Raw genomic sequence first — 22560 nt, forward strand, 5'->3', positions numbered from 1 at the left:
CTGTGAGTGTGGGGGCAGGGGCAGTGGGACGGGCAGTGCCACTGTAGGAAGAGGAAGAAGAGGAGGGAAGAAAAGGGAAGTGAGTGTGTTTGAAGCAGGAGCAGAGAAGACCCCGCAGCACGGCTAAGCTGGAGGCCTCAGGGGAGGAGAGTGGCTCTGTGGGTCCCACTTGCTGTCTACCCACAGCAACTGCCAGAAATGCAGGCAGTGGGAGCCTCCTCCACAGGCACCCTGTCCCCTCTCAACCACCCTCCTCTGCTCCGCAGTGCACATCTTTGCATCAGAGGGAAGGTCGACATTTGCTTATTTATCGTAACTTGCTTCGTTTGCTCGGGATTTGTTTGTTTGCATTCGCAACCCTTCCTTACATGACTTCCCCTGGCCTGTGTAGTCATGACTCTGGTCCCTCAGCTGACCGTGCTCACTGCCGTCCCACACCGTGTATGCACCTGAACTTCCGTAACTCGCTCATCAGCACCTCAGCTCCAGGCTGAGGACCCTCATCCCCAAAAACACAAATGCCTCCCCGGTCCACAAACACCCCTGGTAGTAATGAACTGTTTTCTACTGCTCTGCTGCCAGTGAGAACACAATTCACATGATCAAAAGGAAAGCAGCCGGGGGCACCTGTGGCTCAAGGAGTAAGGTGCCAGCCCATATACCAGGGGTGGCGGGTTCAAGCCTGGCCCCGGCCAAAACTACAAAAAAAAAGGAAACCAGCAAGGGAACCCTTGAATTGTGGTTTGGGCTTTAGAAATCACCCTGTGCAAGCTCCCACGCACAGGAATCCCTTCAACAGCTTTTATTTAACTTATTAATAGCTTTTCACTTGACTTAAACTGTTTCCTAAAATAAATATTGGGTGGGTGATCCAGGGAGCAGTTTGAGAGTTGGTATTACCAGAAATATCAAGATGAACAAGCTTTTTTAAAAACCAGAATTCGGCTGGTCTTGTAAGCATCCTCACTGCACTCTGTCCTCCAGTCTGAGAATTTCCTTGCTTGCTAATCACCCCCCCAACACACACACACCATGGAGATACTGTTAGGTGCTTTCATAGGGGAGGCCCTGTGGGACCAGATGACAAGCTTGGAGCAGCTCCGGGTCCCTGACAGAGCCACTGTAAGGACTCCATCCCTCCTAAATGCCCCAAACAGTTCTGAGGTGTGCTTTTAATGCTGTTTAGAAGCCTCATCCATATGGCAGCAGCCTCGATGTTTGTCCTGTGCCATGAAGCCTATAGGGCCCAGCGGTCCCTGCGCCGTGGGGGCCCTTGTTTTGTTCCCTTCCCCGCAGCAAGCTGGGCTGCATGAAGGCAGAGCTGTCCATGCAGTGAAGAAACGGGGGGCTGGGGGAGCACGTCTCACTCCCCTCACCTGTGGAAAGACAAAACACCGTGCAGGAAAAGCCGTGCTGCTGTGACATAAAATTTAGAGATGTCCATACACTGGGAGCTGATGCCAGGCATGCTTCTCGAAGCAGTGGGAGCTTATTTCCTTTGCTCACAGATCACGGTGCCCCTCCGCTGCTGTCTCTGCCAGGAGGCCCGCCTCCTCCTAGAGGTCTGTGTGTCAAACCTTTACTGTATGTGGCAGGTGTGATGTGTCCCATAAGATCTCTAAATCCACTGTCCTTTTTACATGTGAGACTCCTCTGTAGCACGTTTTCCAATTACTCAATGTTTAGGGCCAAATGCCCTCATGTCAGTACTTTGTGAGTAAAGAAATCAAACAGTAGCTCAGGACCGCGGCATGGGAAGTCCAGAGCTAGCATCCCTGCCACCAATGCTATTCTCTGCACATTTGTTACTTTCCCCTTACCTTGTGTCCCTTCCTTGTTCTCTCAAGCAGCCTTCTTTGTGCCTTCCTGCACCTTCCCTTAAGCTGTGGTCTCACCTGCAGGGCCTCTCCCTCCTCTCAGCTCTGAAATCTGCCCAACGACTGCCTGTCCCTAAGGTCCTGTTTAGATTCTGCCTCCCTGAATTCCCTGTGCTTCATGGAGTGGAGCACATGAAATCCACTAGAGTTTAAGCTCCATGAGAGCAGAAACCGTGTTTTTTGTTAACTGCCAAACACTCGGTGCCCGGCGCATAGTAGATGCTCAATAAACACATGCTGAATGGAGAGAGAGAGACTGCTCCTGCTGCACCGGGCCAGCACCCGGCACGCATCACTTCTGTGTGTGTTCCTCCTCTCATGCATGTCCCAGGTGATAAGCTTCTTGAGAACAGAAACCATGACTTTGTGTCACCCTCTAGCAGAGTCCTTGAACACACCAGGAGCTCACTAAATGTCAGTGATTGAGTTTGCTACATAATCACTCAATAATGCAGGAATGTTCACTGGGCTCAGGCTGGGGGGAGGCAGGCACAATGTCTTTCTCTTGCCATCTTATATTAAGGCATGCTTGAGCAGCATTTCAAGCAAACACAAGGCTCTATCTCACCCCACCTACTGCTTGCCCACTTAGGAAGGATATTCTTGAGAACATGATGCTGTTACCAGCCCGTTCCTCTTCAAAAATTTGCAAAGGACTTTATAAAATTGTTCAAGAATCAATTATCCAGTGGTTGGCTAGTTAATTCCTGAGTAAGCCATTTTGAAAAACTGATTATAATCCTGTTTCGAATGGAGACTTGGGAGAAGGCCCAACAAGGGTATATTATTGTAGGAGGGAAGAATCCGGTAGATATCCACTGAGTTATGGCACCAGCGCCTTCCTTTCCAATGTTATTGTAAATAATTGTTAGAGTAGAAAGCCAGATCAGCAGAGTGGGGCTCTTAGCATTGCACTTCCTCTCAGCAGAGGTCTTATAAAATGAAGACCTTCATAAACAAACAAAATTGAACGTAGGATCCCTCCTATCAAAGTTCACGCTGCTTAATGTAAAGTGGGATAATTGTTTTATATTCCTTATAAGTTCTGAAGCATCCCTTGTTTCTGGTGCAGCTGTTGGCCAAAACTTTCTACTTGTTTAATAGAAGAAAACTAGTTCTGTGCCCCTCCCAAGTGCCCCAGTGTAAAGGTAAAAACAGGAATTTTGCCTGGACATCTCTTGTCTCCCTCTGTCTATTCTCTCCCCGGGGAGTCACAACCTCAAATGCCTCCAGGGCCAGGCTGGTCAGGTCATTGAGCTGATGAGGACTGTAGCAAGTGACACTCACACGTGCCACTAAGAGGGCAGTGCTTTTCAGCCCCATTTCACTATTGCTGTGAATGAAGGTGTGGCTTTTTATTTTCAGCTGGAAATCCAAACCTTTAGGAAATATTATCTGAGTTGTAAATGTTAATAACTAATTTAAAGAACTTTAAATCCTACCAGGCCAAACTGTTTCTGTCTCCATTGGACTCATCGGTAAGACGACAATTCGCCAGCTTTGTCCCAGCCCTTTAACCTCGCCTGCCTTTGGGTGCCTGGAAATCTGCCTTGGGCATCCTTTCATCCTGCCATTTACCTTTTTAAGGAGTCATTTACTTGATTCCTGTCAGGGCAGGGCCCAGCTGGAGTGCCTAGTGTGCCGTCACATGTCAGGCAGCTGCTCCGCTAAGGCTTGTGGAAAGAATAAAAGCTTCTTTTGCGGGATCCCTCCTCTTGCATAACAGATTACTTCAAAACGTAGGGGCTTGCACAACACACATTTGTTATCTCACGGTTTCTGTGGGCCGGGGGTTTGGGAACAATTTGCTTGGACGGATGTGCCTACAGATTTCTCAGGAGGCTACAGTGAGCTGTCAGCCGGGACTCTGGTCATCTAAGAACCCGACTAGGGCTGGCGGGTCCTCCTTCTAGGTGGCTCGCTCTCATGGCTGACGAGCTGGCACAGGCTGTTGGCAGGGGCCTCTGGTCCATTTCTCATGGATCTGCCCACAGGGCTACTTGAGTGTCCTGACAACACTGTAACTGCTTCTTCTAGACTGAGTGACTCAAGACAGAGTGAGGCAGCAGCCACAATGTCTTGTGTGACCCAGCTTCAGAAGTCACACATCGCCATTTCTGCAGCATCTTATTGGTTGCTCAGTATGGGAGAGGACAACGCAGGATATCGAACACTAGGAGGCCAGGGCCATCAGGGACCATCTTAGAAGCTGGGGTGGTCACAGCTGTGCTCACCATAGACCCTCAGAAAACCCTTTACAAACAAATGGTGCAACCCTGAGAGGAGTCTTTCAAAAAAAGAAAAAAAAACCTAAAGGAATAAAATTTATGTCCTAGCAATTTGTAGCTAATAATTCATCCCATTGACGACTATGTTCTTGAGATCAACCTCAGAAATTAAATACCCTCTCTGTATAGCCCATCTCAGTACTGTCTTCCCTGAATGTCTCTAAAGTCATTTCTAAAAATGAATTTTAAAACCCTGCTTTCTCCACCTCCTAGACTGACAGACTCAGGTGTTTCCTCTGTTTCCTGGGGGACCTCTCGGTTGCTGCTCACCCCTCTCCGCTTTGTGGGGTGTTCACTGTTTACGTATTCTCTCAGCTGCTTGAGATGACACTTCTTCACAAAACCTGATATTTTTAAAGGTTTGAATGGAAAATCATCCTGGACAAAGACAGTGTCACCCCCTTTGCAATATTAATAGCACTTGTGCAGACAAATAGCCCCAGAGGTTTTCTGGAGCCCTCTGAATCTGTGGAAGAGGGGTGTCAGATACTCAGAGGCCCCCACAGGGAACAGGGGATTACTGTGGTTCCTGCCACATAGCCATTTTGGGTGTCCCCTTTCCAGCCCACCCCATAACTCAAAAGGCAGGGCTGAGTGGGCACTGCTGATGCTTCCAGACACCCCCCCACCCCACCCCCCAAGGCTCCAGGCCACCTTTGCCTCTTCAAGACCACCCTTAATATTCATTTTAACCAGATTTGCATGAATAAAAATGTTACGGGAAGGAAAGGTGACCCAACGTGATTTCCCCCAGGAAAATCCCTGCTGGCAGCTGATCTTATTTGTTCACTAAACAAAACCTTAGGCTGGGAATTGATGGTCCACATAAGCAGCATTCATGACTGTGTACCAGGGCTCTGGACCCCAGTGATACTTTCGTGTGTGTCTGGGGGAAGGGGCCCTGCCCTGGCCACCCACCACGCTGCCCACTGCAGCAGGGTATGGGGAAATGGAAATGAAATGCATAATTCCTAGGCGAGGTGGCGTGAGACCTGAGGGTGGTCATTACAGAACTGAGAACGAGCTGCTGCTGCGGTAAGTAACCTCCCCAGGTTAGAGGCTGCTGGGAGAGATGGCCTGCATTGTTCTCTTTCTGACCTTTGTCTGAACTTCCCCTTAGAAGAACAGAGGAAATACAGTTCTGCCTTTTCCCATATTGTTTTTGAACAATATCCTCAGATGCCAGCTTTTAGAGCTACTGTTCGGGGTGGGGGTTTGCTCTCCTCCCCAACCCCCACCATGCTTTGTTGCTTCTCGTTGAAAAATCAAATCATTAATGACTTTATCCCAGTACTAATGGTAAATACAGAGGCTACACAAATATTTGTCCATATTGAACTCAATACATGGGGAGGAAAAAACGGGCCGGCAGCATCCTTTCCCTCCCTCTGCTCTGCACTCCCCTGCCAAGCAAGACTGTCCCAAGAAGGGGCCTCAGGAATAGTGACACAGGTGGGGCCATAGGTGCTTGGCAGGAGAGATGGTGGACCGGATGCTGGAACCTCCGCCCCGCTGCAGAACAGAATGGGTTTAACCAGATGCGAAGGTGCAAGCAGGAATGATGGTTGCTCACAGTGGGCCACTGATGCAATCCCAGGAGGGAGAAAATAACAAGGCCGGGACTGTGTGCCGTGATTCTTTCATCCACCTTTCCACTGTGCAGCCCGAAAGACTTGGCGGCGTTCCCCTCCACAGTTCTCGCCAGCACTATTGATTTCCTGGTCTGAACTCTGACTCCCCCTCGATGGCCTGTAACTTCGGGTTCTGTGATCATCTGAAGTCTATCAACCTCTACAAAGTCAGGGAAACCCAGAAGAGGGAAGAAGAGAGACTTTTGTTTGATTTTCGCACAAGCAAGAATTGCTTAAAGAGTCAGGCAGAATCGTTCACTTAGCCTCAGAATTGAATCTCGAGTTGAATCTTTGGAGTATTTGGGGTTGTTTTGTTTTCTGAAAAGTACACTCTTTTGAGACCAAATGAAAAGGAACTAGACAGTTCTGTGTCAGAGCCTTTCACACTGGGGACGGGATCTGGGGAGCTCCATTTAGTGGCTGATGCTGATTGAACACCTGCTGTGTGCAGTGCAGCCCCGAGATGCCCTGGGCTGCCCTGGGCTGCCGAGCTCTTCCCTAGCAAACAGATATAGGTTCTATCTCCTCAAGGAACTTTTGATCTCATGGGGAATCCAGGACAGGCCTAAATACATACATACAAAGACCTATTTACATCGCTGTCACTACGGAGGCAAGCGCGACAAGCAGCCACTCGCTTAAATGATTCCACAAAACTTTTATTCTTTAGCAAAAAAGAAACTCAGCTGTTCTCCTCACCAAAGTTTGCGTTCATTCTTTCAGACATCCATGGGGTTGGTTATGTTTGAGTGGAATTTTTAAATCTCCTTAGTTGCCCCCTCTCTATCCCTACCCGTTATTTCTTTCTTCATCTTCGAGTAGAAAAATAGCATCTCCTTTTTCACTGATCACCCCTAGCTTATATATATTTTTAAAGATACAAACTCCCTATGTTAAGCATCTGCTATTAAAAATAGAGCTTGGTAAGTTTCTGTTGAGATTGTGCCATTGGAGTTCCAGTTATCAGAGAAGAACTAAGAGACCTTGCCTGTACCCTGCCCTTCCTTGCCTCAGAAATGAATGGCTGGGTGTGGTGACTCTCATGTCTGTAATCCTGGCACTTTGGGAGGCCAAGGGAGGAGGATTACTTGAGGCCAAGAGTTCAAGACCAGCCTCGGAAACATACTGAGACCCCCATCTCTACAATTTTTTTTTTAATTAGCCAAGCAGGGTGGCATGTGGCTGTAGACCCAGCTACTCAGGAGGCTGAGGCAGGAGGATCATTTAAGCCCAGGAGTTTGAGGCCATAGTGAGGTATGATTGGGCCACTGCACTCCAACCTGGGTGAGATCTTCACATAATCATCTGCTCGGTTCAATTTCGCAAACATCTGTATACTGAGCATGTTCTTAGCATAGTGCTTGGTGGTAAGAAAAGAAGATGAAACCATAGTCCCTTCTGGCTCATGAGCATAAACAGTGACAGGCAGTATCTGTGGACCCCTCCTTCCCGATACCCAAGACTCTGTGCTGGGTGCTGTGAGGAGGACAGCGATAAATAATCCAGAGTCTGTGGCCTGAGGGGGAGGGGGGGTTCCTGTCTAGGTGAGAAGCTGATGATAGGTCATTCTCGCTCTTTAAGAAAACTATCAGTGAGAGGATGAGAGCGAGCGAGTGGGCAGGAAGGCCATTGGTGTTGTAGGAACAGAGCGCAGTAGAGAGCCCAGGAGGAGCGGTGCCCGCCCAGCGGCAGACTGGCAGTGTGGCGGGACCCTGGGCGTGTGGAACTCACGTCCTGCCCTCGGAGTCCTGGGGTTCTGCCGCCCTCACACCCCCGAACTCTCTCCTTCAGTTCGCACCAAGAGTCCTTCCACCTGTCCCTCCTCCTTCCTTTCTTCCCTTCTTTCCTTCTCCACCTCTTGAGTCCCCACTGATGTGTGACAGCTCCCTCATTCCATGGGCTGGTTAGCTCCCCTGGCCAGCGTAGTGTTCGGCGTTCCTGAGAACAAAGCGGACATTCTGATCCCTCCTGCTCAACGCGGCTGCGTTCTGATGGCCTGTGCGAGAGCCCCAGCTCTAGGGTCACAAACAGGCCCCATTGTCAGGATGAGAAAATCAGCTAATGAGAAGATGGGGCAGTGAGATCCTCATCCGGAAACGGCTTACTCCCCTTCCTCATGCAGAAACCTCTTCCAGGCACCCCCAGGTGCCCCTGTCCCTAGGGGCTCGGTCTCTGGACCTCTTGGAGGGAGCCGCTCAGCTGGTGCTCAGCCCCTGTGTGTCTGCTGCCCTTCAGCACCCCCTAGTGGGAGATGTTAAGAGCAGCTTCGTTTTTCCTCCAGGACCAAAACAACAAGCAAGCAAGCTTCAGTTTGGTTTGGTTTAGTTTGGTTTTTAGCTCCTTTAGAAAAAAAAGTTAGGTGTTAAAGCAGATCTCATGCTTCCGGGAAAAAAAAAGGAAGGAAGGAAGGAAGGAAGAAAAGCTAGGTGTTGGAAAGTTTTCCCTAAATCAGCTGATCTTGACTGGAGACCTGTAGTTTATGCCTATTTTGTTCAGCAGAATTCTTGTGTGCCAATTCCTGCTGGAACCAACATCTGTCCTGAACTGAGGTCAGAACCTACACCGTCAGCCATGCTGGCTCCTGGCTTTATTTGAAAACTTGCTTGGGGGGTGAAACGGGGGGGCCATCAGTGGCTTTTGGTCTTTCATTCTGAATAATTCTCTACCAAAAGCACAATAAAAGGATAAGGCCTCTGGTGCCTATGTTTTAGGACTATCCCAGAGGCTGTAATGGAAATCTACTCTCTTAGATGTGTCTGGCACCTTTCTTCAGTGGGTTCTTTTTCCTAGCTCAGGTTTCTGGCCCCTGCTGTCTTCACTGGCATACCTCCAGCTGGTGACACTGAATGCATCTCCCTCTCAAAGAAGGAGCAAGTTTCTATCTTCAGGCCCCTGTCTTCATTCTTGAATTATCAGCGGTAAAAAATGGCTCGTGACCTAGCTTCAGAAGCCACATGATCTGATGATGAGGTGTGGAAGGGAAACGCCCAAAGACCAGCCCTGTCTGGTATATAGTCACTTATGTAAGAGATCGGGGGCTTCTCCAGACCTGGGGCCCCAGGGAAGGCAGGCATCATGATTCTTCTGCCTTCATTGGTCCATTCATTTGTCCGCAAACATATACTGACTGCTCATGATGAACCAGCTGAAGCTAAGTGTCAAAGCCTTGAGAAGTTTTACATTTAAATTAGTAAAGTTGAGCAGCGCCCATAGCTCAGTGGGTAGGATTCCAGCCGCATACACCGAGACTGGCAGGTTCAAATCTGGCCCAGGCCAGCTAAAACAACAATGACAGCTGCAACAACAATAAAAATAGCCGGGCATTGTGGTGGGTGCCTGTAGTCCCAGCTACTTGGGAGGCTGAGGCAAGAGAATCACTTAAGCCCATTAGTTTGGGGTTGCTGTGAGCTGTGACACCACGGCACTCTAGCAAGGGTGACAGCTTGAGACTCTATGTCAAAAAAATAAATAAATTAGTAAAGTTGCACATAAGTAATGTTACTTTCTTAGTATGATTTTATCTGGGGTAGAGGGTGAATCTTAAATTAATAGGTTAGTACAGAAGAGGCAGGCCTTTTCCCAGCCACTATCTCATTAGCACCCTGTTGGTGGGTAATACATCACCAGACTAAATACAGTGAAGAGGCTGCATTTGGAAACGAAATTCTAAATTGCCTGCCAATGCAGAGAAAAGAGGAGTGGCCCCAGAAAGCTGAAAGGTGACAACATGATGTGGGTTAGGCCTTCCCATAAAGCTCTAAATGTACGATTTCAACTGTCAGCTTCAAGCAAAAGAAGGACACAAGTCAGAAGAAAAACAATCCATGAAAGGAACAAGGATAAGGCCTATCCTAAAAGAATGCCCGAGGTGCCCCCTTTCTCCTCCAGCTGTGCCATTTCCACAGCTTCAGACCCTTGTGCTCACGAGTTCTGAGCCTCATCCCAACTGAGGCATGGGGCACGCACTGCACATACCCTCCCTTCACGCCGTGTGTGCAGACCACACCGGTCGGTCCGCCTGCCTGTGCTGATTTCGAAGCCTCTTTGAGGAGCAGGGAGGAAATACGGGAGGGTGTTTGTGATGCTGCCACTGTTCTGTATCTTCACTTCACTGGCAGTGACCCTGGCCTTTGCTTACTGATAATTTACTAAGCTATACCTTTTTGTTGTACGCTTCTTTATGTATGTGTTATCTTTCACAATATAAAAAAAAGATTAAAAATATTTTAAAAGAACCCAGAGCTTTGTAGATGTCAAACGAACCCCTGTAGGTAGAGACACAGAAACTCGTGATTCCATTTCTCCGGCTGGCAGGTGCATCCATAAATCTTTCTTGAGCATGTTCTTTAGGAAACAGCATCAGTGTAAACCTGGACTGGTGAACTGTAGTCCTGTGGGGGTTGGAAGGCCATACCAGGCTTTCTACAGCAACCATTGGCTTCATGGCAAAGCCATCAGAGACCAGGTGGGGAGATATCAGGCCACCCATGCCAGGGATAGGTAAAGCAGGCACACGGCGGTGGGCACAGATCAGAGAAACTACAGGGCAGTGTGAAGAACTTGGAAATGACCCATGGTAAGGTCCACGCTGGTTCTTCATTGAACATTCCTCATTGAGGTTGCAGTTCATAGTTTTGTTTTCCTTCTCTTTCCCTCCCTTCCTTTCTTTTACTTCTGTAAGCCAAGTCACTATCACTTTGGTGGGTCCACATCTCTGGCTGTGCTTTTTTCGCTTTGTTTTACATCAGTGTTTTTTCAACCTTTTTGACCTCACGGCACACTTGAACCTTTAAACTTCATGGCACACTTCAATTATGTTGATCAAAAATATATATATACTTACTGTGCTTTGGACTTCTTTTGAAAATAATTAATGATCTTTAAAAATTTTCATGGCACACTGCTTGAAAGTCACTGCTCTCCATACACAAGCACCTGACCACAGATTTAGGGGGCAGCATCAGAACACACGCTGGACAGCGGAGAACTGGTTCCCAGTGTACACCACCTCATCAGACACCTCCAGAGCTTATCTTCAGTTTAAGTTCCAGATCCAACTTTCTCTTCTGATATCTAAGCAAGCAAGTTAGATTTTGATGCTGCACTTAGCAGAGCCAGAGAAGCACAAAGACGAAGGATCGGCAGGAAAAATGTGCGTGTGTGAGTGTGTGCACACATGTGCGTGTTTGTGTGTGTGTTGAGTGCACACCAGGAAAATCATACTCAGTGAGCCAAGACGTCCACTGCCTATATGAACCCAAAAACCTGCCACTCTGATTCTCACATTTACGAGAAGTGGTCAGTTGAATCAGGGAAGCCAGCTTCCTTTGGGAGACTGTCAAATTGTGGCATGAGAATGATGTCAACATCGGTACCAAACTGTGGTTATGGGGACCTCCCAGGTGGCTATGATGACTCACCCTAGGGTCTTGAGCACTACTATCTGGTAGCGGCAGGTAGCCCTCGACGACACAATCACTGGTGCAAGTCTTGAAGTGGACCTTGTCAGCACACATTTTTATGGACATCTGCAGTGGCCCTTAGATAGAATATCTCTGCAACAACACTGCAGCTTGTGTTAAGTCAAGCTGTAACCACACAAAAGCTTGAGTGGGGTCTCCGTCCCTCCTAGCTCTTGTGTAGGAGTGTAGGCCTTGTTCCTTCGCAGCTGCTCTCCACCCTCATTTTCCAGCTTTTTGCAGACAGAGGCACCCCGCTGCAGGTGGGCAGGGAGACTGGGGCCCACAGCATCTGCTTGGCCATTCTGTTCCCAGGCCAGCTCAGTGACAGCTGGCAGGTAGGTGGCTCCTGGTCACCCTTCCCTTGTGTTTGCTCCTTGACCTTCATCCCTGCATCCTTTACCCTTCTGCTCACCTACCTAGCAATCTCCCATTTGCTTAGAAGCTGTGTCTTTCAAATTCAAATCCCAGGTTGACCTGGAATACCACAGGGACCTTTTGGAGTTTCCTATGGAGTGGCACAAAGCTATCCTGAAGAGAGGCTGCCCTCATTCTCCTGGAGGGCTTGCCGGTGGTCAGAGGGCATATTCTCCCCCGGGAGGTGCTCTCCAGCTCTCGGCTCTCAGCCTGGGTTCTGTGCAGATGGCCCATGCCTCTGGCTCCTGTTTTTCTACATAGCCTCCACCTCCTCCCTGCTCTTCGGGGTTTTGCCGCTATATCCCCAGTCCTAGGTTGCTGTGATGGAAGCCCTCACCTCTCTCCAAGTCACCAGCTCAAAGAATGGCTCAGAGCTCAAAACAGCACTGCGAAGCCCCTTATTTTTGCAGTGGAAACAGAAGATTTAGCAACCCATCTGAAATACAATTTTACATTTTGATTGCTTCTGCCCCAGCCATACTGAGGTTACTTTCAATCTACATACATTTGTGGAAAGGGGCTTTTTCACTGCAGTTCAGTTTGAGTATACCTTATAATATCGGTGATTATAAAATACCATGGACTAATACAGAGTATCTTGCTTCTGAGGAGTTCAAACTGCTTTATAACTCTGCCAGCCATAATTTATCTTCATAAGCTGCTGTAGAGACAAGAGAAAAAGTGAGATTAATAATCGTATTTTATAGATGGTGAAATAAAAACTCAGAGAAATTGAGTAACATTTTTTCCAGAAATGCACCGCTCTGCCTGTGCTCTCCGATTAGTGTTGCAGATTGATTGCCCAAGTTGGGAGTGGCTGTGAACCTTGCCCTGGTTTTATTAGCATACTGTGTAAATGAATGAGACAGTGACTCTGGCCTTACACTTGAACCTTGAATCCTGCATCACAGACCTCTGTTCCTGTGATACCATGAGCAGCCATGGTAATGCCAGTCAACTCTGCCACCTGAGTCCTCAAAACCATGGGAGCACACTCCCAAGTCTATTCCCTGGGTACCCCTCTAACCCCAAGACCAGCGTACCATAGGACTCCAAGCAGCCAAAGGGCAGGGACTGTCTTTAGTCCTCATTGCACAGTGCAGTGGGTGCAGCCAGCACTAAAGTGGGACCAAATAAAAGGAATATAAAGTTAGGTCGCGTTCCCTGTACTAGGAAGATTGGGGGGAGGGGAATGTTGTGGATAGAGAGTTTCATTTCTAAAGCTAGGTGGTAGGTACTTAGTTGCTGGTTATATTCATCTTTATACCTCTGTTTGCATAAATAAATGAAACAAAATTGTTTAATGTGTATGCTTTCATATATTTCAATAGAGTTTTCCTAACGTTTCAATATATAAGAAGAAAAATGTGTTTTTAAAGATGAGAGAAAGGTGGCCGGGCACAGTGGCTTACACCTGTAATCTGGATTGCTTGAGTTAAGGAGTTCCAGACCAGCCTAGGCAAATGTGAGACCCCATCTCTAAAAATAGCCAGGTTTGTAGTCCCAGCTACTCAGGGGTTGAGGCAAGAGGACCATTTGAGCCCAAGAGTTTGAGGTTGCTGTAAGCGATGATGCTACAGCACTCTGTCCCAGGGACTAAGTGAGGTTGTGTCTCCAGAAAAAGAGAGAGAGGGAGAGAGAAAGGGGTGCTGTTTATTTATTTCTGTTGCATAGACTGAAACCTTAATAGATAAGTGATTTAGAATTTGTTGATTGCCTGCTCTACACCAGGCCCTATACAGGGTGGCTCCTATAACACTCTGTGTAATCCTCATGCCAGCACCCTCATACCCAACAGCACTGGGCCCCCAGCGTGAGGCAGGACCACTAGACTTCTGTGGTCCCTCCAAACCTGTGTTGCAGGCCATTCTCTCCTGCAGGATCAGTTCTGTGCCTTGTGAAGAGAGCTGGTGGAGCTAAATATCAAGGCTTCCAAAATTGATGTGCTGGAAATGACAGCTTTTTTCTCTTTCTATAGAAAAAGAGAATTTTCAGTGTCTTGTTATGAGAATGTTGGAAAGGAATGATCCCTCTCTTCCCTAGGTGTAAATTTTGTCTGACACTTCATGTGTATTTAAAGTGTTTTTGATGTCCCAAAATAGTAATGAGGAGATTCTTGAAGATGGTTCCATGGGGTGGTGCTGCAGCAGAGAAGGTGAGGAAGAGCAAGTGACAGATGAGTCCCTAGCAGGAGATCCTCCTTCACAGCACTTAGGAGCCAACAGTCCTACCTGCTCAGGCACTGAACTGGGAACAGAAACAGCGCCCAGGGAAGACAGTGGAGTGTGATGATCAACCCAGAAAACCACGTAAACTCTGAAACAGGAAGGCCAAGTAGTCTGCTTCATGTCATAGGAGGTATTGGCAAGGTGACACTGCCAGCTCCAGGGAAAACTGGAAGCTGCTGGGAGCATGCAGCTGGCATAGGTTCCTGCCCCCACAGGTGTGCACTGAGCGCCTACCATGGCCCAGGCTCTGTGCCAGGTGCTGGAACCACGCAATGACGGGGGAGTGTACTCAGGCTGCCCGTGCTTGGAGGTACCCCCTTCCCAGCCACTTAGGAAGGCTTAGCTCAGACTTCTGGGAAGCCCCCCCTTTGCTTCTCCCCAGTTCGTCCCCCCATTGTGTGCTATGTCCATACTTTGCACACTGCCTGTTAGCTGCTGGCACATTGTCTGTGACTTGACAGTAAACTCCTAGAGGAACCACAGGGTCTGGTTGATTGGTTTGTTTATTTAACCTTCCATACCATGCCCAGCACACGGTAAACGTGTAGTAAATGGTGGTTGACTATTCTAATAAGTAAGTGATTGAATGCATTTTGAACCAAATTCTGGCTTTGGAAGAAACATTGGTAAGAATGAGCTTCTCCGAAAGCCAAACGTGCCTTAGAACCACCGGATCACACTTCAGCTAGGCTGAACAAAAAGAGACAGATTTTAGACTTGATTTTTGAACTCCCATGAACTCAGACCCCCACAGACTAACAGAACAAAGGGACAAGGCATCTGCAAGACCAAACCACAGCACAATGGTCTGAAACCCTCCAAGGGTTACCAGGGGCCAGAGAGAGAAGTACTTCCCCACCTGGGGCCTCACGGCCTTGGTGTGCAGCAGCTTCTGTGTGGCAGACACAGGCCCTGCCCTTCAGATACGCAACCTGTATGTGTGTCAAAAGGACAATCTATTCTCTTTCAATAGAAAAATAGCATTTCCAGTGTCTTGCTTTGGGAATGTTGGAAAGGAACGATTCCTCTCTTCGTTAGGTGTAAGTTTTGTCTGACGCTTCACGTATGTTTAAAGTGTTTTGGTATCTCAGAATAGTAATGAGAAACTTTAAGCTGCTTCTGTGAGGCCAGTGGCTGCCCAGTTGGCATTTACTGGGCCAGTCTGGTACAAGTATGTCATTCGTGCTTGTGTCCTCCTCGCCTGGCATGGCCAGCACAAGGAAATGGAGTGGGCTGTGTGTGAGTGAGGAGGAAGGGAGGAGGAGGGCTGTTCCAGAAATGTCTGGTGAGCACAGAGAAAAGGACATGCCCACAGAGGGGGAGAGTGTGATGGACTGGGCCAGAGAGGATTGAAACCAAAGGCGAGAGAGCAGCTGGCAGTGGCAGGAGAGGCCTGGAGTGAAGAGAACCCAGCTTAGCTGGCAGCAGTAGGTCTGGACAGGGCAGTGGTTTCAAGCTCAAATTCAAAGAGAACTTCTAGAGCATTGTTTTTCAACCTTTTTATCTCGTGGCACACTTAAATTATGTTGATTCAAAAAAAGAATTTTAAAAAATATACTTACTGAGCTTTGAACTTCTTTCAAAAATCGTTTAATCAATGATCTTTAAAATTTTTCTCCACACACCTAAGATCCCCTCATGGCACACTGGTGTGCCACAGCACACCAGTTGAAAATCACTGGTCTAGAGGGTGGGATGACCATGGCCATAAATGAGAGGCTTGGACTAAATTCCTGAGGGCTCAGGCCCAGTGCCACCTCTGCCCCCATCATACCTCTCTGTCTTTTTCCTGTCATTCTTCTGTGAGCACCTGCAGGCAGGTGTCCCTGACTCTCCAACTCTCCCCTCTCCCGCCATCTACTCTATGAGGTGTCCTGCACAGGTGGGTGTGGCCAGAATACTTGCTGCTGTCAGCACCTCTGTTCCTGTTCATCTTTGGGCTAAACCCAGCCTCCTTGTGCTCAAGCCCTGATTCCTCTATGAAAAGTCACCCTTCTGTTCTCATTTGTCTGTACTGCCTTAGAACTTTCAGACTGAATCACAGATTTTAGCATTTTCCTAAATCAGTTAAGCTTTGTGTTGAGTGCCAGGCACTGTGCTGCCCTCATGGACTTGGTAAAGGAGACAGATAGTAAGCAGGTCATTAAGATGACGTTGTGGAGTGACACTTATGGCACGGTGGCTGGAGACTAAGTGGTGTCAAGGGAGCCTGTCTGTAGGGCTGGCAACTAAGCTGAGATGTGAAGGATGAGGAGGGGCAACCATCCGAGAGCCAGGAAGGAGAGCACCACCACCAGGTGAAGTCCAAAAGGAGCTCGGGGTATTCTAGAAATTGAAGAGAAACTAATGAGACTAGAGCTATTGAGTCAGAAGTTGTTGAAAATGACCCTGGAGAGGTGGGCAGAGTCCCGATCGTGGACTTCCCACAGGCCGTGGAGGGGGCCAAGATCTCATTCTGAGTGCAGTGGGGAGCCTCTGAAGGTTTGTGGGAAGGGGCAGATGTGATCTGGTCACTGTGGCTGCCTTGGAGGGGGAAAGACAAATGGAAAGCCTGGGGAGGATACCCCATGTGACACAGGCATGGCCAGAGCAGTGACAGCAGAGGTGGAGAATCAGGATCCAGCTTGGGACAGACTCTGGACCTGGCCATATTGAGGGACTAGATGGTGGGGTGAAGGAGAGAGAGGCTATGGTGGTCATTCCCAGACCTCTGGCTACAAAGGTGATTCCATCTAGTGCTTTGAGGGGGACAGCAAAGGGAGTGTGTTTGGGGCAGGAGGGACAGAGAAGAGTCCCTTTTAGGTGTATGAAGTGTGAGGCGACTGTGGGATATTCCAGAGGCAGTATCAGGTGGTCAGATCACAAACCCGCAGCTGAAAGCAGGAGTCCAGGAAGGAGATCTGGACCTGCTACTGGACTGTCACCCTGGGGGAGGGGCAAGGTCACCGTGCCAGTCTCCTGGGGCTGCCATAACAAGTGGACTGTCACCCTGGGGGAGGGGCAAGGTCACCGTGCCAGTCTCCTGGGGCTGCCATAACAAGTGGACCGTCACCCTGGGGGAGGGGCAAGGCCACTGTGCCCATCTCCTGGGGCTGCCATAACAAGTGCCATATAGTGTGCAGCTCAAAACAAGCAACTATTTTCTCACTGTCCTGGGGGCCAAAAGTTCAAAGTCCAGGTGTCAGCAGGAGCCTGCTCCCTCTGAAGGCTCCTGGGGAGGATCCTCCCTCGTCTCTCCCAGCTTCCTGTGGCTCCAGGCGTTCCCTGGCTGGGGCAGCATGATTCCAGTCTCTGCCTCCACCTCTTATAAGGACACCGTATTAGGGCCCGCCAGCTCCAGTGTGGCCTCACCTTAACTAATTACATCTGCAACTTGGGAACTCCCAAGTAGGTCACATTCTGAGATGCCTGGGATTAGGACTTCAACATATCTCTGTAGGGGACACGATTCAACTCATAACAGTTACCTAGAACAGGGATAGAAAGGAAGACGAGAAAGAAGCCGAGGACTCTGCCAACACCTGTCAGTTGGACAGACAAGGACAAGCCAGCAAAGGAAACACAACCCATAAGCAGAGAGGCCGGACAGACCTGGGGAGAGGGTAGTGTCTCGAAAGCTGAGATTAAGTATTTTAGAACAGGAGAGAATGGTCAGCCACACAAAAGAGATGCAGCTCTCAGGTCAGAGCTGAGAAGCTTTCCAATAGATGTGACCACACAGAGATCACAGCTGATCTTGACAATACGGCACTTCACAGAGCAGCGGGTCCAAGTCCAGTTAGAGGAGGCTGAGAACATGGGGGGATGAGGCAGAAACCACAAGGAGAGATTACTCTCGGGGGAGAGTAGGCTTTGAAGGGGAGCGGAGAAATAGGACAGCAGCTGCAGGGGGATGAAGGGATTAGGAGAGGTTTGTAGTTTGGTCTGGGGGATTTTTCTTGTGGGAGGGGTCTGTTTTGTCCTTGTGTTCGCCATGTTTTCTAAAGTGGGAGCCACGAGAGCACATGTGTGCTGTGTCAGCTGTATTTTCGCGTCTGTGTGTTATGTTACGTGCATTTTGTATTCGACTGGAGTTGCCCTGTGTGCTTTGCGTTGCTGCCCAGCCCTGGAGCCCTGCCGCAGACAGGACTGTGCTCTTCTGTCTCCCAGCCACCTAGTCCACCTCATTTTCCTGGTGCACTAAGAGCAGTTTTCACAGGTCTTGTTCCTGTAATGTCAGTTGTTGAAATCCATGTCTGTGTTTCTTACCAAAGAACATCACTGAAGTGCTTTTATGTGACTGGCTTAGTTGTTAGAGTCTGCTTGGTCCACCACCAGGGAACAGAAACTATTAGAAACCGCCTTTTGGGGGGCACTGAGAACCAGTGATCACTTGACAGGAAGGGCAGACCCACGGTCTGGTCCAGAGAAGTCCCCATGGAGATGACCAGCCTGTTCCTAAAGCCCATCCTGGAGACTGGAGTATCAAACATCCAAGCCTCAGGCCTGTGACAGCAGAGCCCAGGTGACAGGAATGGGGACCCTTGAGCCAGCCGCCTAGGGACGGCCACCCCACAGCAGACTCTTCTTCCGTGAAGAGGTCTGAATCCGTGTGTGGGAGGAGGCAGGTGAGCCCTCGACTCTAGAACAGGGAGGGCGGAAAGAATAGCAGGTTCTGACACCATAATCGCCTTTGTAATGCTCTTTCAGATATTCCCTTCTTTTTTAAGAGATGTGGCTTTTTTTTTTAGGTAAACCCCAGTGATCTGTAAAGGCCCTGCTAGAGACAATCTGGTGATAATCTCATCAGTCACACCAATGATAAGTGAATCTGGAAGCCCTGGTGTGTGGGCAGTGGAAATGGGGCGGGGGCCACATGAAGCAGGAGGGGCAGCAGGATGCACTGAGCTACCCCGGCATCCCCAGCTTTTCAGGACATAAGGTTGAGGGCAGCCCCTGATGTCCTACCAGTGCTTAGCAGTGAAGACCAAAGGGGACAAAGGCCAGAGGGGGTGACGTGCCAGGCAGAGCGCAGGCAGTTGCAGATGCCCAACAGGGACAAGGACAGCAGAAGGCCTTTCGGTAGCACCCGGGCAGTCACTCCCTCTTACTGACCAGACCAATAGCAGGGGTCTGCGTGTAGAAGCACCCAGAGTGGGGCCCAGTCTCCAGCTCTGAGGAAGGAAATAAACTCCATTTTACTGCATACTAAAAACTCAGAACTTTGTAACAAGACATGTTTGGGTTTGGGTTTTCTTCCCAAAACTATTATATAGAAGAAAAAAGGTTAGCAATGGGAACAAATTGAAAGGGGGAAAGGAGGGGGGGAAGCTTTCTAAGTGGGGAAAATTTCAGCTAGAAGATTCCAGACCAGTGGCTCAAAGGAGTAGGGGGCCAGGCCCATATGCTGGAGGTGGTGGGTTCAAACCCAGCCACGGCCAAAAAAACATATCTAAAGACGAAAGAATAAAGAAATAAAAATGCCTTTAAAAAAAAAAAGATTCCAGACCAATGGAGGCATTTCTGCTTGCCACCTTCCTCCCTGCCTCATGCCCGGTGGGGGAAAGGTAACTGAGGGGGGGGCGAGAGAGAGGGGGGAGGTCTCCTCAGCTCCTTCATTCCCACTCCCCCTGCAGAAAGGGTGGGAAGGTAACCTTTTCCAGCACTGCTTAGTCAAGTGGAAAATGTATAGAGAAAACAAAAGTCAGGCTAATGCATTTCATTATCAGCAGAGCACCTGGGGCCACATTCTTTAAAAACATGAGCTGTGTTCATATCTCAGACTTTGAGCCTGATTTCTCCAAAACATACCTCTACCTAAATCATGACCCCCCCCCAAAAAAAAAACAGAGTCTCAGACAAGATGTTCTCTGTGGTGGTCCCTTTAGTTTTGATTGCCAGCTGCTTGTGAAATGTTCCCTTTGCATTTGGTGATTCAGTTCAGAACCTCCAGCATGTAAATTCGTCTGTCATGATGAAGGGACGTCCCTCCGACAGTCAGGAACAGGTTGTTCATGGACTGTATAAAGGGATTCTGGCTACTACTCAGACTGTGTTCGTGAACAGCGTTCCGTCATCGTAATATTAGATAACTCACAAGATTAACTTTTTAGAAGCTATTGGGAAAAAAATAGCAGTGTGCCTTGGGAAAGTGTGATGCAGATTCCTAAGAAAGTGATTATTGCCATAAACAGACTTGGACATAATCCCATTCCTTGGGGTGGGGGTGGAGCTTGTTTTACATAGTCCTGAGAATGGAATACCTGGAACTGGGTGCAGCCAGCTGCCTGGGGGGCTGAGGTAGGAGGATGACACCAACCCAGGAGTCGATGCAGCTGTGTGCTGTGACTGTGCCCATGAATAGCCATCGCACTTCAGCCTGGGAAATACAGTAAGACCCTGGGTGTCCCTCAATCCATCGATCAATCAATTAACAGATAAAAGAAAACAAATACCTATGTCTCAGAATTCCTTTGTAAAAACCAGGCATTGTTTATACTTTCCCAGATTTTCAACTATAAAAGATAACTTTAGAGTCTCCCTAAGTGGTTGTTAGCTCATTGAGTTGGCGTGGGATGGCAATGAAGGCAGCAGGTGCGGTTCCCATCTACCTGCTCTCAGCCAGCCATCTAACCAGGTCCTCTGCTGCTGGGAACACCCAGCCCCACCACCACATGCCATTCACGGGGCAGTCAGGGATGGCAGCCCAGGTTTGAAAGCGAGAATTCACATAGAAATAGCTCCTGCATTTCTAGATGGCTAACAGTTTCTCCTGCACTTCCTTTTCAGGGCCCCTGAGATCATCCTTGGTTTACCCTTCTGTGAGGCGATTGATATGTGGTCCCTGGGCTGTGTCATCGCAGAGCTGTTCTTGGGCTGGCCGCTATATCCCGGAGCTTCCGAGTATGACCAGGTGGGTGCGATAGCGCAGGTGTTCACAAGTCCTCACTCTGTCTGGACAAGGCGCTGGATTAGCACTTCATTTATATCATGACACAGGAATGGGATTATGGGTGTTATGTTATCTTCCCAACCTCGCTTCCCTTCACTTTGCTATTTTTTCTTTATTCCTTTCCCTATTTTCTTTCCTCTCCTTTCTTTCCCCATAACATTGACATTTTCATTGTTCACAAAGCCACTAGAGCCATTGGTATACCATATGTACGCTGACAGGAAAAGGCCTGACCTCGTTCTCATCTTTTCTTGCAGATTCGGTATATTTCACAAACACAAGGTTTGCCAGCTGAATATTTATTAAGCGCAGGGACAAAGACAACCAGGTTTTTCAACCGTGACACAGACTCGCCATATCCTTTGTGGAGGCTGAAGGTAGGAGGAAGAGCACCCCCTTTACTTACCTGCGGCCCAACACCCAGCAGCCTGTCACTGGGGACCATTTGATTCAGTCAGCACAGTGGGGACGGGGGCTGTGGTTAATACATGGTGTGTCTGAATGTTCAAAAGCACCTCTTTTCCTTGGCCTCCTGCCACCTTTGACACTCCAGTCCCAAGTTACGATTGCTGAACTCCAGAATTTAATCCAATACGCCTCAATGGCTATCTTATTTGTGCTAGACTAAGAAATGAACCCCACTCTGCCCTTGAGAGCTCACAGTCCAGAGGGAGAGTGGGCCACCGCAGGCTCTAGCCCACCAGGATAAATGTCCTGTTCCTGGTAGGAAAAGAATTGGGAGCCAAGGGGAGGCAGCGCTCAATACAGCCTGTGGCAGAGGGCCAGGAAAGAGCATTTGCACTGCGCCCTCAAGAATGAAGAGGGTCTTTGCTCCGCAGAGAAGTGGGGGAGGGGTTTCTAGGCAAAGGAAACTGCCTAAGTAACAGGAGTGTCCTAAGGGCCTGGGGAGGGTCTGGTGTGCGCAGGACACAGGTGGTGCGGTGCTCTGCTGCCCACCGCCAACCCCGGGGGATGTTACTTTAACAGAAACATATTTCACTTTCACTTTGATCTGTGCCTAGTAATTAAAATTAATGTGTTTTTTTTTTTTCTGGTAAAAAGAAACTAAGTAAAGTCTTAAATGGGCTTTATATTCAATTTAAGTGTTTCTTTTTCTGCAGGAAGGTGGGTGGGTATTGGGGGAGGGGTGTTTTTGACAGAAACCACAGCCAAATTCTAATATGGTTTAATGATAACATGTGGCCAGTAGTCGTAAAAGATTGAAAAAGAGATTTGAGAGCTAACCATGCACTTTCTGGCTAGAAACAGGAGGCCTGGCATTTGGCAATTGTGAGGGTGAGTGTCAAGGTCAGGTCCAGTAAAAAGAGTCCGTGTGTGGAGGAGGGTGAGGCCAGGCTGGAGGTAGAGTTCACCTCTGTGTCTTACTAAAGTGCCTCAGTACTACACATCCAGCTGTTGGCAGGATTTAAGACACTCCAGGTGTGCTGTCCTTGAGAGAGGTTTTGAGGATTAATTACCTCTGATCCATGGATGAGTCTAAAACCCCATAGCAACTGGAAACAGCAGTTTCCCAAGCCAGTGGGAAAAATGCATGTCTGTGTCTCAGCCCCAGCTGGCGAGCAGCACAGAACATGAACTCCAGACCCACCTGCCACCTACTGGCTGTGCAACCTTGGCACATGCCTTAAGCTTTCTATTCCTGTTTCCCCATTTGGAAAATGGGAGTACCGGTTGTCCTGCCTAATGTGGCTGCAGAGAGTATTAAACA

At 48.7% G+C, this 22560-nt stretch overlaps 1 protein-coding gene across 4 annotated transcripts in view; it reads left to right on the forward strand.

The window, feature by feature from the left end:
- The window catches only part of HIPK2 (homeodomain interacting protein kinase 2), a 138511-nt gene that overhangs the window by 52428 nt on the left and 63523 nt on the right, over positions 1-22560 (forward strand). For all 4 annotated transcript variants that reach the window (XM_003791572.3, XM_012806288.2, XM_012806289.2 and 1 more), the window contains exons 3-4: positions 20669-20792; positions 21089-21208. In XM_003791572.3, coding sequence (XP_003791620.2) covers positions 20669-20792; positions 21089-21208 — 244 coding nt within the window. The remainder of the gene's footprint in view (positions 1-20668; positions 20793-21088; positions 21209-22560) is intronic.

The sequence above is a fragment of the Otolemur garnettii genome, unplaced genomic scaffold (assembly GCF_000181295.1).
Source record: "Otolemur garnettii isolate 467f Iridium unplaced genomic scaffold, OtoGar3 scaffold00049, whole genome shotgun sequence".
Lineage (NCBI taxonomy): Eukaryota > Metazoa > Chordata > Mammalia > Primates > Galagidae > Otolemur > Otolemur garnettii.